The 14,778-nt window shown below is 37.1% G+C and overlaps 1 protein-coding gene across 2 annotated transcripts in view; it reads right to left on the bottom strand.

Annotated features, from left to right (window-relative positions):
- Positions 1-14,778, bottom strand: part of LOC109578124 (phospholipid-transporting ATPase ABCA3-like) — a 269,893-nt gene that overhangs the window by 199,601 nt on the left and 55,514 nt on the right. For both annotated transcript variants that reach the window (XM_019987123.2, XM_070779771.1), the window contains exon 6: positions 11,193-11,452. In XM_019987123.2, the coding sequence (XP_019842682.2) occupies positions 11,193-11,452 (260 nt within the window). The remainder of the gene's footprint in view (positions 1-11,192; positions 11,453-14,778) is intronic.

Genomic DNA, 14,778 nt, shown 5'->3' with positions numbered 1-14,778 from the left:
TCTCAGTGTATTCATGCCTTTCAGATCAGATCAGATCAGATCAGTCGCTCAGTCGTGTTCGATTCTTTGCGACCCCATGAATCGCAGCACGCCAGGCCTCCCTGTCCGTCACCAACACCAGGAGTTCACTCAGACTCACATCCATCGAGTCAGTGATGCCATCCAGACATCTCATCCTCTGTCATCCCCTTCTCCTCTTGCCCCCAATCCCTCCCAGCATCAGAGTCTTTTCCAATGAGTCAACTCTTCACATGAGGTGGCCAAAGTACTGGAATTTCAGCTTTAGCATCATTCCTTCCAAAGACATCCCAGGGCTGATCTCCTTTAGAATGGACTGGTTGGATCTCCTTGCAGTCCAAGGGACTCTCAAGAGCCTTCTCCAACACCACAGTTCAAAAGCATCAGTTCTTCAGTGCTCAGCCTTCTTCACAGTTCAACTCTCACATCCATACATGACCACAGGAAAAATCATAGCCTTGACTAGACGAACCTTTGTTGGCAAAGTAATGTCTCTGCTTTTGAATATGCTATCTAGGTTGGTCATAACTTTCCTTCCAAGGAGTAAGCGTCTTTTAATTTCATGGCTGCAGTCACCATCTGCAGTGATTTTGGAGCCCAGAAAAATAAAGTCTGACACTGTTTCCACTGTTTCCCCATCTATTTCCCATGAAGTGGTGGGACCAGATGCCAAAATCTTAGTTTTCTGAATGTTGAGCTTTAAGCCAACTTTTTCACTCTCCACTTTCACCTTCATCAAGAGGCTTTTTAGTTCCTCTTCACTTTCTGCCATAAGGGTGGTGTCATCTGCATATCTGAGGTTATTGATATTTCTCCCAGCAATCTTGATTCCAGCTTGTGCTTCTTCCAGTCCAGCATTTCTCATGATGTACTCTGCATATTAGCCATTACCAAATGTCCTCTGGGAGCAAACTTGCCCCCAGATGAGTTGCCTGCTGTCCTGGAATAAATGCCTGTCTGGTTCTACCTATTAGAAATTTAAAAGCAAGATCCCAAAGAACAATATTGTTTCCAGATTACATAACTCAGTCTCAAAATAAAACTGAGGAATATAGAATACAGAAAAATCCAAGTCTCAACAAAGTAATATTTACAATGTCTGACTTCCAATTAAAAACTTCCCAGGTATGACAGTTTCAGAGTTGAACCTAATGTCTCTACCCTTTGATTTTCACAATTCTGTGTGAACTCCCCTTGTATGAATGGGTCATGCAACTTGTTTTAACCAACAGAATGTGGCAAGAGTGATTAAATGTCACTTCTGTGATTATGTTACATAGGATTATGGCACTTGTCCCACTCTGAGGCTCTCTCCTTTGCTAAATTTGTTGATGCTGTTGGCCATTTTATAAGGACCTTGTTATTGAGGCAAATTATTGAGGGTAGTATCTGGCCAACAGCTGAAAAGAAACTAAGATATTCAGTCTTACAACCATAAGGAATTGAATTCTACCAACAACTGCTGTTGCTGCTGCTGCTAAGTCGCTTCAGTCGTGTCCGACTCTGTGCGACCCCATAAACGGCAGCCACCAGGCTCCCCCGTCCCTGGGATTCTCCAGGCAAGAACACTGGAGTGGGTTGCCATTTCCTTCTCCAATGCATGAAAGTGAAAAAGTGAAAGTGAAGTCGCTCAGTTGTGTCCAACTCTTAGTGACCCCATGGACTGCGGCCCACCAGGCTCCTCCATCCATGGGATTTTCCAGGCAAGAGTACTGGAGTGGGGTGCCATTGGCTTAAAAGTGATTCTTCTCCTAGTTGAGGTTCAGTGAGTTTACATGTGTGTGTGCTCAGTTGTGTCCAACTCTTTGCAATCCTGTGGACTGTATAGCTTACCAGTCTCCTCTGTCCATGGAATTTTCCAGACAAGAATACTGGAGTGGGTTGCCATTTTCTTTTCCAGGGAATCTTCCCAACCCATGGATTGAACTCACATCTCTTGCATCTTCTGCATTGGCAGGCAGATTCCTTACCACTGTGCCACTTGGAAAGCACCAGTGAGTCTATATCCTTGGGTAATACCTTGATTGCAATCTTGCAGAAAACCCAGCTAAGCCTTCTTTGACTTCAACACATAAAAAGTGTGAAATAAAAAAAATGTGTGCTGTTAGAAACTATTAACTTGTGTAACACTGTTAAACAGCAAAAAAAATAAAAAATAAAAAATTAAAATCTATAAATCTACACTAAAAAGTTTAAAATCTAATCTACAGATACAAAAAGCTCCAGGAAATCCAAGCATAGGAAACTTGAAAAAAAACAGACCAAAGCATACCATAGTCAAATTCCTGAAAACTAGGGGGAAAAAGAAAAGGAGAAGAAGAAATCTTAAAAAGGAGATTAAAAAAGGATACATTATGTACAGATGGGCAGAAATACCCATCTTATTTGAAGCAACAATAGGTCAGATATTAAAGTAATCAAGCAAAATCATTATCTTAGAATTCTTAACACAATTTAAATATCTTTCAAAAATGATAGCAAAATAAAGACCTTGCCAAACATGCAAAAACTGAAATAATAAATCAACAGAGGAAAAGCGTTACCAAAAATAAAAAAGGAAATCCATCAGGCAGAGGAATATATAAGAAGATGTAAGACGAATCTGGACCTGCTCAAGGGAAAAACAAGACAAGAAATGAGAATGACATTTATTGTTCAGTAGGTAAGTTGTGTCCAACTCTTTGTGATCCCATGGACTGCAGCACAACAGGTTTCCGTCTCCTTCACTGTTTCCTGGAGTTTGCTCAAACTCATGTCCATTGAGTCAGTGATGCCAACCAACCATCTCATCCTCTGTTGTTCCTGACTCCTCCTGCCCTCAATCTTTCCCAGTAGCAGGGTACTTTCAAATGAGTCGTCTCTTTGCATCAGGAGGCCAAACTGTTGGAGCTTCAGCTTCAGTATCAGTCCTTTCAATGAATATTCAGGGTTGATTTCCTTTAGGAAAGACTGGTTTGATCTCCTTATAGTCCAAGAGTCTTCTCCAACATCACAGTTCGAAAGCATCAGTTCTTTAGTGCTCAGCCTTATTTATGGTCCAACTCTCAAATTTGTACATGACTACTGGAAAAACCTGCAGTCATTTTAGAGTCTGAGAAAATAAAATCTGCCACTGTTTCCACTTTTTCCCCATCTATTTGCGGTGGAGTGATGGGACTGGATGCCATGATCTTAGTTTTGTAAATCTTGAGTTTTAAGCCAGCTGTTTCACTCTCCTCTTTCATCCTCAACAAGAGATTCTAGTTCTTCACATTTTGCCTTTAGAGGGGTATTATCTGCATATTTGTCTGGAGAAGGAAATGGCAACCCACTCCAGTACTCTTGCCTGGAAAATCCCATGGATGGAGGAGCCTGTTGGGCTGCAGTCCATGGGGTCACAAAGAGTCACACGTCTGAGTGACTTCACTTCACTCACTTCACTTGCTTCATACTTTATCACTGGAGAAGGAAATGGCAACCAACTCCAGTATTCTTGCCTGGAGAATCCCATGGACAGAGGAGCCTGGCAGGCCATGGTCCATGGGGTCGCAAAGAGTCGGATACCACTGAGGTGACTAAGCATGCATCTGCATGTTTGAGGTTATTGATATTTCTTCTGGCAATCTTGATTTCTGCTTGTGATTCATCCAGCCCAGTATTTTGCATGATGTACGCTGCATATAAATTACATAAGCAGGGTGACAACATACAGCCTTGACATACTCCTTGCCCAATTTTGAAGAAAGTATAAAATCTTTTTCCTTACTCTTTAAATCTTAAAATCTTTTACCTTATTATTCAAATATCTTTAAACATGTAATTGTTTTTTTTAACCAAAAATCATAGCAATATATTGTGAAGAAGCAATGTGACAAAATGGCAAATGTGAATAATATAAACCCAAACCAATCATGAAAATCACACAACTTATTACTAGAGAATTACAACTAATAAGAAAACAAAGTTAAATTGAATAAATAGTAATCAAAATGATTACTTGTGTGCAATCTCAAAAGCAACAGAATGATCGCTGTTCATTTCCAAGGCCAACCATTCAATATCACAGTAATCCAAGTCTATGACCCAACCACTAATGACAAAGAAGTTGAAGTTGAATGGTTCTGTGAAGACGAACAAGAACTTCTAGAACTAACACCAAAAAAGATGTCCTTTTAATTATAGGGTACTGGAATGCAAAAGTAGGCCATTAAGAGACCTGGAGTAACAGGCAGGGTTGGCCTTAGAGTACAAAATGAAGCAAGGCAAAGGCTAACAGAATTTTCCCAAGAGAATGCACTGGTCATAGCAAACACCCTTTTCCAACAACACAAGAGATGACTCTACATGGACATCACCAGATGGTCAATACTGAAATCAGATTGATTATATTTTTTGTAGCTGAAGATGAAGATCTCTACAGTTAGCAGAAACAAGAGCAAGAGATGACTTGTTTGTCAGATCATAAACTCCTTATTGCAAAATGCAGATTTAAATTGAAGAACATAGAGAAAACCACCAGGCCTTTCAGGTATGACCTAAATCAAATTACTTGTGATTATACAGTGAAAGTAACAAATTGATTCAAGGGATTAGATCTGAGAGAGTGCCTGAAGAACTATGGATGGAGGTGCATAACATTGTACAGGATGCAGTGATCAAAATCATCCCCAAGAAAAACAAGTGTAAAAAGGCAAAATGGTTGTACAAGGAGGCCTTACAAAGAGCTGAAAAAAGAAGTGAAAGACAAAGGAGAAAAGGAAAGATATAACCATCTAAATGAAGAGTTCCAAAGAATAGCAAAGAGAGATAAGAAAGCCTTTTTAAGTGAACATTGCAAAGAAATAGAGGAAAACAATAGAATGGGAAAGACTAGAGAGCTCTTAAAGAAAATTAGAGACACCACAGGAACATTTCATGCAAAGAGATGCACTATAAAGGACAGAAAGTGTATGGGTCTAAGAGAAGCAGAAGATAATAAGAATAGGCGGTAAGAATATACAGAATAACTATACAAGAGAGATCTTAATGACCCAGATAACCATGATGGTGTGATCACTCACCTAGAACCAAATATCCTGGAGTGTGAAGTCAAGTGGGCCTTAGGAAGCATCACTATGAACAAAGCTAGTGGAGGTGATGAAATTCCACCTGAGCTATCTCAAATCCTAAAAGATGGTGCTGTTAAAGTGCTGCTCAATATGCCAGCAAATTTGGAAACTCAGCAGTGCCCACAGGACTGGAAAAGGTCATTTTTTATTTCAATACCAAATAAGGGAAATGTCAAAGAATGTTCAAATTACTGCACAACTGCATTCATTTCACATGGTAGCAAAGTATTGTTCAAAATCCTTCCAGCTATGTCAACAGTGTGTGAACCCAGAACATCCAGATGTACAAGCTGGATTTTAAAAGGCAGAGGAACCAGAGATCAAACTGCAAACATCCATTGGATCATAGGAAAAGGAAGAGAATTCCAGAAGAACATCTACTACACTGAAGTTCTTGACTGTGTCTATCACAACAAACTGTGGAAAATTCTTAAAGAGGTAGGAATACCAGACCACCTGACCTACTTCCTGAGAAACCTCTATGCAGGTCAAGAAACAACAGTTAGAATCAGACAAGTAACAGTGGACTGGTTCCAAATTGGGAAAGGAGTACGTCAAGACTATATATTGTCACCCAGCTTATTTAACTTATATGCAGAGTACATCATGAGAATAGCCAGGCTGGATGATGCACCAGCTGGAATCAAGACTGGGGAGAAATATCAATAACTTCAGATATGCAGATGACACCACCCTTATGGCAGAAAGTGAAGAGGAAATAAAGAGCCTCATGATGAAAGTGAAAGAAGACAGTGAAAGAGCTTGCTTAAAACTCAACATTCAAAATGAAGATCATGACATCCTGTCCCATCACTTCATAGCAAATAGATGGGGAAACAATGACAGACTTTTTTCTCTTGGGCTCCAAAATCACTGTGGACAGTGACTGCAGCCATAAAATTAAAAGCCACTTGCTCCTTGGAAAAAAAGCTATGACAAACCTGGACAGCATATTAAAAAGCAGAGACATTACTCTGTTGACAAAGTTGTGTATAGTCAAAGTTATGGTTTTTCCAGTAGCCATGTACATATGTGAGAGCTGAACAATAAAAAAGGCTTAGGGCCCCAAAATTGATACCTTTGAACTGTGGTGTTGGAAAAGACACTTGAGAGTCCCTTGGACAGTAAGGAGATCAAACAAGTCAATCCTAAAGGAAATCAACTGAATATTCACTGAAAGGACTAATGCTGGAGCTGAAGCTCCAATGCTCTGGCCACCTGATGGGAAAAACTGACTCATTGGAAAAGACCCTGACACTGGGAAAAATTGAAGGCATGAAGAGAAGTGGACAACAGAGGACAAGATGGTTGGATAGAATCACCGACTCAATGGCTATGTGTTTGAGCAAACTCTGGGAGATGATGAAGGACAGGGAAGCCTGGCACACTGCAGCCTATTTGGGTCACAAAGAGTCAGACACAGTTGAGCAACTGAACAACAACAACAAAATCTTTAAACAAGTTGGAAGAGATAACCATTAGAAATCCACACACATCTAACAAAAAAGTACTTCAGCCTGGAAGGACTGAAAAATACAGCCTAAGCAAAGCTTACATGCTAAGACTTTATCAGGAGGTTCATTCATAGAATAGCAAGAATGAGAGAATTAAGATGTGAAGGAAAGAAAACAAATTGAATGTAATGTATTTAGCACACCGGCCACAGGCTGATAAAAAGAAATGTATTCAAATGCTATCATTCCATTAAGTCAAATGGAAGCATCAGGCCTTAAGATAGTCCAACTCTTCACTCCATGTTTCAAAGTTCAGTTGGCTTGTTGACAACTTCCCTGAGTTTCTGAGTTGGGTGAAGATTCCATGAAACCACCGTGGATGAAAGATCCCTCACTCCATGACACAAGCTCTTTCTTTGAGCCCAGAAATGAATAGAACTAGCTCCCAATGAAGGAATAATATTTGCTATTCCAAACCCTGTTCCTTAGAAGGGAGTTTAAAACAACCAGCAATGTTATTAATAGAAGACAAGGTGATAGCAATGGTGGAGAGGCTTTCCATGAAGAAATAAGTCCAGTCATGCAAAACAGGTGAAAATAAGCAAACCCCATGTACTGGGTCCCCTACACATAACATCAACATGTATAAAGCTAAGACTGACAATTAAAAGGAAAAATTAGACAACTCAACTTAGAGGGGTGAGAATGGGTGGGAGGTTGGAGGGAGATTCAAGAAGGAGGGGACATATGTACACCTATGGTTAATTTATGTTGATGTAAGACAGAAATCAAACCAATATTATAAACCAATCATCAATCAATTAAAAATAAATATTAAAAAATAATCAATAAACATAAAGGTAGATATTTAATATACTTCTCACAATAACTGATAACAACTAATAGATAAAACATAAATATGAACAATGTGAATAACAAAATTGATGTAACGTACAGAAAACTGCACCTTTTAGCTCTCAGCACACATTGTTTTTCAGTGAACATGTGATAACAGAACATTTGTTAAAATTGGCTATATTCTAGTCCATAAAGCATGTTTCAACAAAATTTTTAAAAACTGAAATAAAAGACCAGCACCTAGTATGTTAAAGATGGTAACAATAACCCTGTGTACGAGACAGCAAAAGAGACACTGATGTATAAAACAGTCTTATGGACTCTGTGGGAGAGGGAGAGGGTGGGAAGATTTGGGAGAATGGCGTTGAAACATGTAAAATATCATGTATGAAACGAGTTGCCAGTCCAGGTTTGATGCACGATACTGGATGCTTGGGGCTAGTGCACTGGGATGACCCAGAAGGATGGTATGGGGAGGGAGGAGGGAGGAGGGTTCAGGATGGGGAACACATGTATACCTGTGGAGGATTCATTTTGATATTTGGCAAAACTAATACAATTATGTAAAGTTTAAAAATAAAATAAAAAAAATAAACACATTAAAAACCAATATGTTTTATTAAGTTCACAATTGTGAGCTTCAAAATATGCTGAATGATCTTTGATCAAAATACAGATTATAAACATTCAAGAAACATTTTCATTCTTCTCATAGAATAGTCTGAGAATTGTATTTTCTCTAGCTTCCAAAACAGAGGTTAATGATTTAGTAAATGTGGATGTATATTAATTGTATGTCCTCTTTAGGGAAAGATTACCTATACCTTTCATTGATATCTGTGAAGATTTCTTTATTTCAACCACATCAACTAATAGTGACGACTTCTATTGCTATTACGAAGATACCTCAGGATCTTAACGAACTGCTAGCTTTTGATCCTTAAAAAGCAACTTGTAACACTATTTTAAATTTATAATGGTCCTTGAAATTTTATAAATGCCCTATAGGTCAAAGAAAAAATTAACAAAGAAATTAGAAACTATTATGAAATATATGATAAAGAAAACATTGTATTTCAACTTATAGGTTGTAACAAAAGTTGATTTGACCTAAATTTAGAGGCTTATGTGCAAAGATTAGAAAAAAAGAAGGTCTAAAGAACTACAAGGAAGAGAATGTGGGGAAACTCAGCCAGCAGAGACTGGCCACAGAAAGCAGGAATCATAAAGGAAAAGAGTTTATTACATTAAAATTCAGAACTTTTACAAGTCAAAGACACCATTAAAGCAATTTACAGGTTGGGAGAACATACTTGCAATACATACATGACATAAAGAACTTGTATCCAAAATATATAAAGAATCAATGAAAGTCAATGAGAAAAGGCACACAACCCAACAGAAAAGTGGGGAAAAGAGTTTTGAATACACACTTCACAAAAGAGAAAATCCATGTTGCCAAAAAGCATGTGAAAAGGTGTTCAACATCATTAGTTAACAAGGAAAATTAAATTAAAAGCACAATGAGTTCACCGCTATACTCTTTCCAGAATGGCTGAAAGTTTAAAAGGCTAATACCACTAATTGTTGGCATTCTTATGGAACAAGAGTAGCTCTCTTACATTATTGATAAGAGAATGAATTGGCACAAACTTTAGAAAAAAATTTCACTTTATTTAACAAGATTGAAAATATGTATATTTTATACTCCACCAATCTTAATCTTAGGTATATATCCGACAGAAAAATGTGCACATCTTCACCAAAACATATCCTTCAAAAATAAATAAATACATTTAAAATACAAAAAGTATAAAAGGGAATATTTCACTGAGAGGAAAACTATTGCTAATATATTAGCATATACCTATTTTTTTCCTCTGATACACATGCTTTTTGCAAAAATGGGATGATACCTGCATTGTTTCAGGATATGCTTTTTTTCATTTAACATTATATTGGAGGCCTCTCAACTGTTACTGAATAAACCTACAGCTTCATTTAAAAAAAAATATTCACATTGGCTTACTGTAATAGGCCAATACTTGAACAACTAAATATTCATCAGCAATAGTGACAAATCGTGGTATAGTCATAAAGTATAACACACAATAATGAAAATGGCCAAATTGCATCTATATGGAAAACATCAATAGCTCCCCCTGAAACAAAAGAATGGCTATTGTATGATTCTATTTAAATAAAGTTTTTAAACCAGGCAACACTAATATACAATTTTAGAATTTAAATAGTAACTATTTTTAGAGAAGAGAGATGTAGTTATTTAGGTGGGATGCAAAGGGGTGTCCAGATTACAGGCAGTATTGGGTGGAACCACTACTTGGGTGGAACAGTAGTTGTGTGTTCATGTTTCAAAGATCTGTACACATTGGTATGTATTTATTTTAATTCAAGTTTTTTAAATGAAAAATTAAATAACAAATAATTTAAGCTACATGATCAACATTTGTGTAACAGGTCCTGGAGACACAGAGAGAAAATTAGTAAGCTGAAGTTTAAAGTTGAAAATAGATTTCAAGATTATTCACTAAGTAGGAAAAAAGAAAACTATGTGGTAGTCAGAGAAATGGCTAGATGATTAAAAATTAACAAGAGCTTGAAGTAGAAAATGACATTTCCAAAAATGGAGGGAAAGGAACAGAATGTATGCTGGTTGACACACACTGCACACAGGGAACAAAGGGAATGGAAAGATAACTAACCATTGATAGCTACATAATATTTCCTACTGCTACTGCTGCTAAGTCACTTCAGTCATGTCCGACTCTGTGTGACCCCATAGACGGCAGCCCACCAGGCTCCCCATCCCTGGAATTCTCCAGGCAAGAACACTGGAATGAGTTGCCATTTCCTTCTCCAATGCATGAAAGTGAAAAGTGAAAGTGAAGTCGCTCAGTCATTTCCAACTCTTCGCGACCCCATGGACTGCAGCCTACCAGGCTCCTCCATCCATGGGATTTTCCAGGCAAGAGTACTGGAGTGGGGTGCCATTGCCTTCTCCGATAATATTTCCTATGTACTAGCAATTAAGATCTCTTTAATTATCACACAACTCTATGTGGTAAGAGTATTTTTACCTCCATTTTACACATGAGGCCCAGAGAAGTTAAGAAGGTTACCCAAAAGTTACAGGGGTAGGAAATGGCAGTACTCAGGTGCTACATGTACTATAGTATACTGATAAGACAGGTTTCAAGCCTGGGTGATACAGAGGCTGATACATGGCAACCTACTCCAGTATACTTGCCTGGAGAATCCCATGGGCAGAGCAGCATGGTGGGCTACAGTACAGGGATGCACATTAATGGATAGATGGATAAATTAATGGCTTTCTCTCTGACTTTAGAGCCACTGCTCTTTATAATATGATCTTGATTTGACTTGATATTAAAAAGATTCTCAAGTCTTGGAATTGAAGTATATATTAGGGTCATATAATTTATAAGCTTGTATGATTATTTCTCTTTTGTTCATTTTATTCCAAAGAAGATTTAGGATATTTAATATATGATTTCTCTTCACAGCATTCTTATCAAATAGTCAATAAAATTACAAGCCAGATCAAGAATTTAGATAAAAGAAAAACACCAGCAAGTTGACAAATGACATAGTATATATATTCTATGCCCAATCTATATTTGTATATTGCTATTGTGTTATAATCATTCACTAGTAACAAAGGTATAGACATAGTTCAAATCTGTGCATAAATCTGTTCCACAGGCCCAAAATGAAACAAAGAAAGTGAATTTACCTTTAATCTGGTTTCCTTTTCCATAACAATGGTCCTGATAAGAGTAAGTTCAGTTAGAGAAAATATAAGTAAAACTGCTAAAGGGAAGAGAGATAAAAAAGAGAGAAAAAAATTATCTTTATAATAAGTAGGGTATGGAAATCTGCTAACAAAAATGTTGACATTTGCAAATAGCATTTCCGCAGCTCTGCCATTATGGTACACAATGATGGCCTTATCTAAGGCATGCTGCACAAGCAGGAATCCACCTTTGTAGTAATCTAAGTGAAAAAACAAAGATTGCCAAGTTCAGTATATTAGGAAACAGCAAGGCAGACACAGAAGTCAATTCAGGTAATTCTAAGTTTTTAACTCATAAAACAAAGCAAATTCACAAAACTTATAACAGTTTGGAATATAAAGAGATAATAAATAGAATGGAATTGCATTACCACCCTTCCTCAAACTAAAATACTTGCATCCAAATGTTACAGTTGGTTTATGTAATATTATCAGTCAAAAGAAATGAGAATTCAAGGAAATACCAGATATACTTTTCTTTAAAAAAAATTATTTTACTTTTATTTTTTTAATTTAAATTTATTTATTTTAATTGGAGGCTAATTACTTTACAATATTGTATTAGTTTTGCCATACATCAACATGAATCTGCCATGGGTGTACACGTGTTCCCCATCCTGAACCCCCCTCCCACCTCCCTCCCCGTACCATCCCTCTGGGTCATCCCAGTGCACCAGCCCCAAGCAACCTGTATCCTGCATTGAACCTGCACTGGCGATTCGTTTCTTATATGATATTATACACGTTTCAGTGCCATTCTCCCAAATCGTCCCACCCTCTCCCTCTCCCACAGAGTCCAAAAGATTGTTCTATACATCTGTGTCTCTTTTGCTGTCTCACATACAGGGTTATCATCACCATCTTTCTAAATTCCATATATATGCATTAGTATACTGTATAAACTCAAAATGGATTAAAGATCTAAACGTAAGACCAGAAACTATAAAACTCCTAGAGGAGAACATAGGCAAAACACTTTCTGACATAAATCACAGCAGGATCCTCCATGACCCAGAATATTGGAAATAAAAGCAAAAATAAACAAATGGGACCTAATTAAAATTAAAAGCTTCTGCACAACAAAGGAAACTATAAGCAAGGTGAAAAAACAGCCTTCAGAATGGGAGAAAATAATAGCAAATGAAGCAACTGACAAACAACTAATCTCAAAAATATACAAGCAACTCCTACAGCTCAACTCCAGAAAAATAAGCGACCCAATCAAAAAATGGGCCAAAGAACTAAACATACATTTCTCTAAAGAAGACATACAGATGGCTAACAAACACATGAAAAGATGCTCAACATCACTCATTATCAGAGAAATGCAAATCAAAACCACAATGAGGTACCATTTCACGCCAGTCAGAATGGCTGCGATCCAAAAGTCTACAAGCAATAAATGCTGGAGAGGGTGTGGAGAAAAGGGAACCCTCTTACACTGTTGGTGGGAATGCAAACTAGTACAGCCACTATGGAGAACAGTGTGGAGATTCCTTAAAAAACTGGAAACAGAACTGCCTTATGACCCAGCAATCCCACTGCTGGGCATACACACTAAGGAAACCAGAATTGAAAGAGACACATGTACCCCAATGTTCATCACAGCACTGTTTATAATAGCCAGGACATGGAAGCAACCTAGATGTTCATCAGGAGACGAATGGATAAGAAAGCTGTGGTACATATACACAATGGAGTATTACTCAGCCATTAAAAAGAATACATTTGAATCAGTTCTAATGAGGTGGATGAAACTGGAGCCTATTATACAGAGTGAAGTAAGCCAGAAAGAAAAACACCAGATACACTTTTCTATACTGGACACATGCATAGAAATGAATTTTAAAACAAGATATGACATGATTCCATGTACAATAGCATTGAAAAGAATAAAATACATAGGAAGAAACTTAACCAAAGAGGTAAATTACTTGTACACTTAAAACTACAAAGCATTCCTGAAATTAATAAAGAAGACACAAATAAATCAAAAGACATCTGTGCTCATGAGTTGGAAGACAATATTCATACTAATCAAGAGTTATCTACAGATTCAATATAATCTTTATCAAAACCCCAAATGCATTTTTGTAGAAATAGACAAAAATCCTAAAATCCATATGAAATTTCAAAAGATTCTGAGTAGCCAAAATAATCCTGAGCAAGAAAAACACTTGTTCTTTTAAGCTGGAGGACTCACATATCCTGATTTTAAAATAAATTAGGAAGTTACAGTAATCAAAAGAGTATGGTATTGGCATAAAGACAGACATAGAGACAAATGGAAAACAACAGATGACCCAGAAATAAACTCTCATATACGGTCAAATGATCTTTGCTAAGGGCATTGGGCAAAAAAATACAGTCTCTTCAAAAGAAATGGTGTTGGATAAACTGGAAGTCCACATGCAAAACAATGAATTTGGATCCGTACCTTATACCAAAAATTAAATGAAAATGGATCAAATATCTAAACACAAGACCTGACATTGTAAAACACAAAGAAGAAAACAAAGTGCAAATTATTCATGACATTGGATTAGGTGATTTCTCAGACATGACATCAAAAGCACATGGGACCAGCAAAAATAAACAAAGTAGACTACATCACACTTAAGAATGTTTCCACAGCAAAGGGAACAATCAACAGAATGAAAAGGCAACCAATGAAATGAGGGAAAATATTTATAAACCATAAAATGTATAAAGGGCTAATATTCAGAATATATAAAGAACATCTAAAACTCAACAACAACTAAACAACCATATTAAAAAATATGAATGACGTGAACAGATATTTCTTCAAAAAAATATACAAGGGGACAAAAAGCAAATGAAAAAAAATAATCAAATTCACTAGTCATCAGGGAAATGCATATCAAAACCACAAGATGCCACCTCACACCTGTCGGATGGCCACTACCAAAACAGAGAAAATAACACATTTTGGTGAAGATGTAAGGAAACTGAAATCCTTGTGAACTACTGGTAGAAATATAAAATGGTGCACTTGCAATGGAAAACAGGATGGAGGTTTCTCAAAATATTACAAATAATTGCCATAAAATCCAATAATTACATTTGAGTATATAAAGAATTGAAAACAGGATCTCAGTGAAATATCTGCACACACATATTCATTGCATCATTATTCACAATAGCCAAAAGATGAAAGCAACCTAAATGTTCTTTGATAGATAAATGGATAAACCAACTGTGGTGTGTGTGTGTGTGGGTGTGTGTGTGTGTGTATACACCAATGCCAAACAGGCTGAAGTTGAATAGTTCTGTGATGACCTACAAGACCTTCTAGAACTAACACCAAAAAACGATGTCCTTTTCATCATAGGAGACTGGAATGTAAAAGTAGGAAGTCAAGAGATACCTGGAGTAACAGGCAAATTTGGCCTTGGAGTACAAAATGAAGCAGGGCAAAAGCTAACAGAGTTTTGCCAAGAGAATGTACTGATAACAGCAAAAATCCTCTTCCAACAACACAAGAGACAACTCTACACATGGACAT

Source organism: Bos indicus, chromosome 25, assembly GCF_029378745.1.
Source record: "Bos indicus isolate NIAB-ARS_2022 breed Sahiwal x Tharparkar chromosome 25, NIAB-ARS_B.indTharparkar_mat_pri_1.0, whole genome shotgun sequence".
Taxonomy (NCBI): Eukaryota; Metazoa; Chordata; class Mammalia; order Artiodactyla; family Bovidae; genus Bos; species Bos indicus.
The sequence above is the reverse complement of the archived record's forward strand: the minus strand, read 5'-3'. Positions and strand labels throughout refer to the sequence as shown.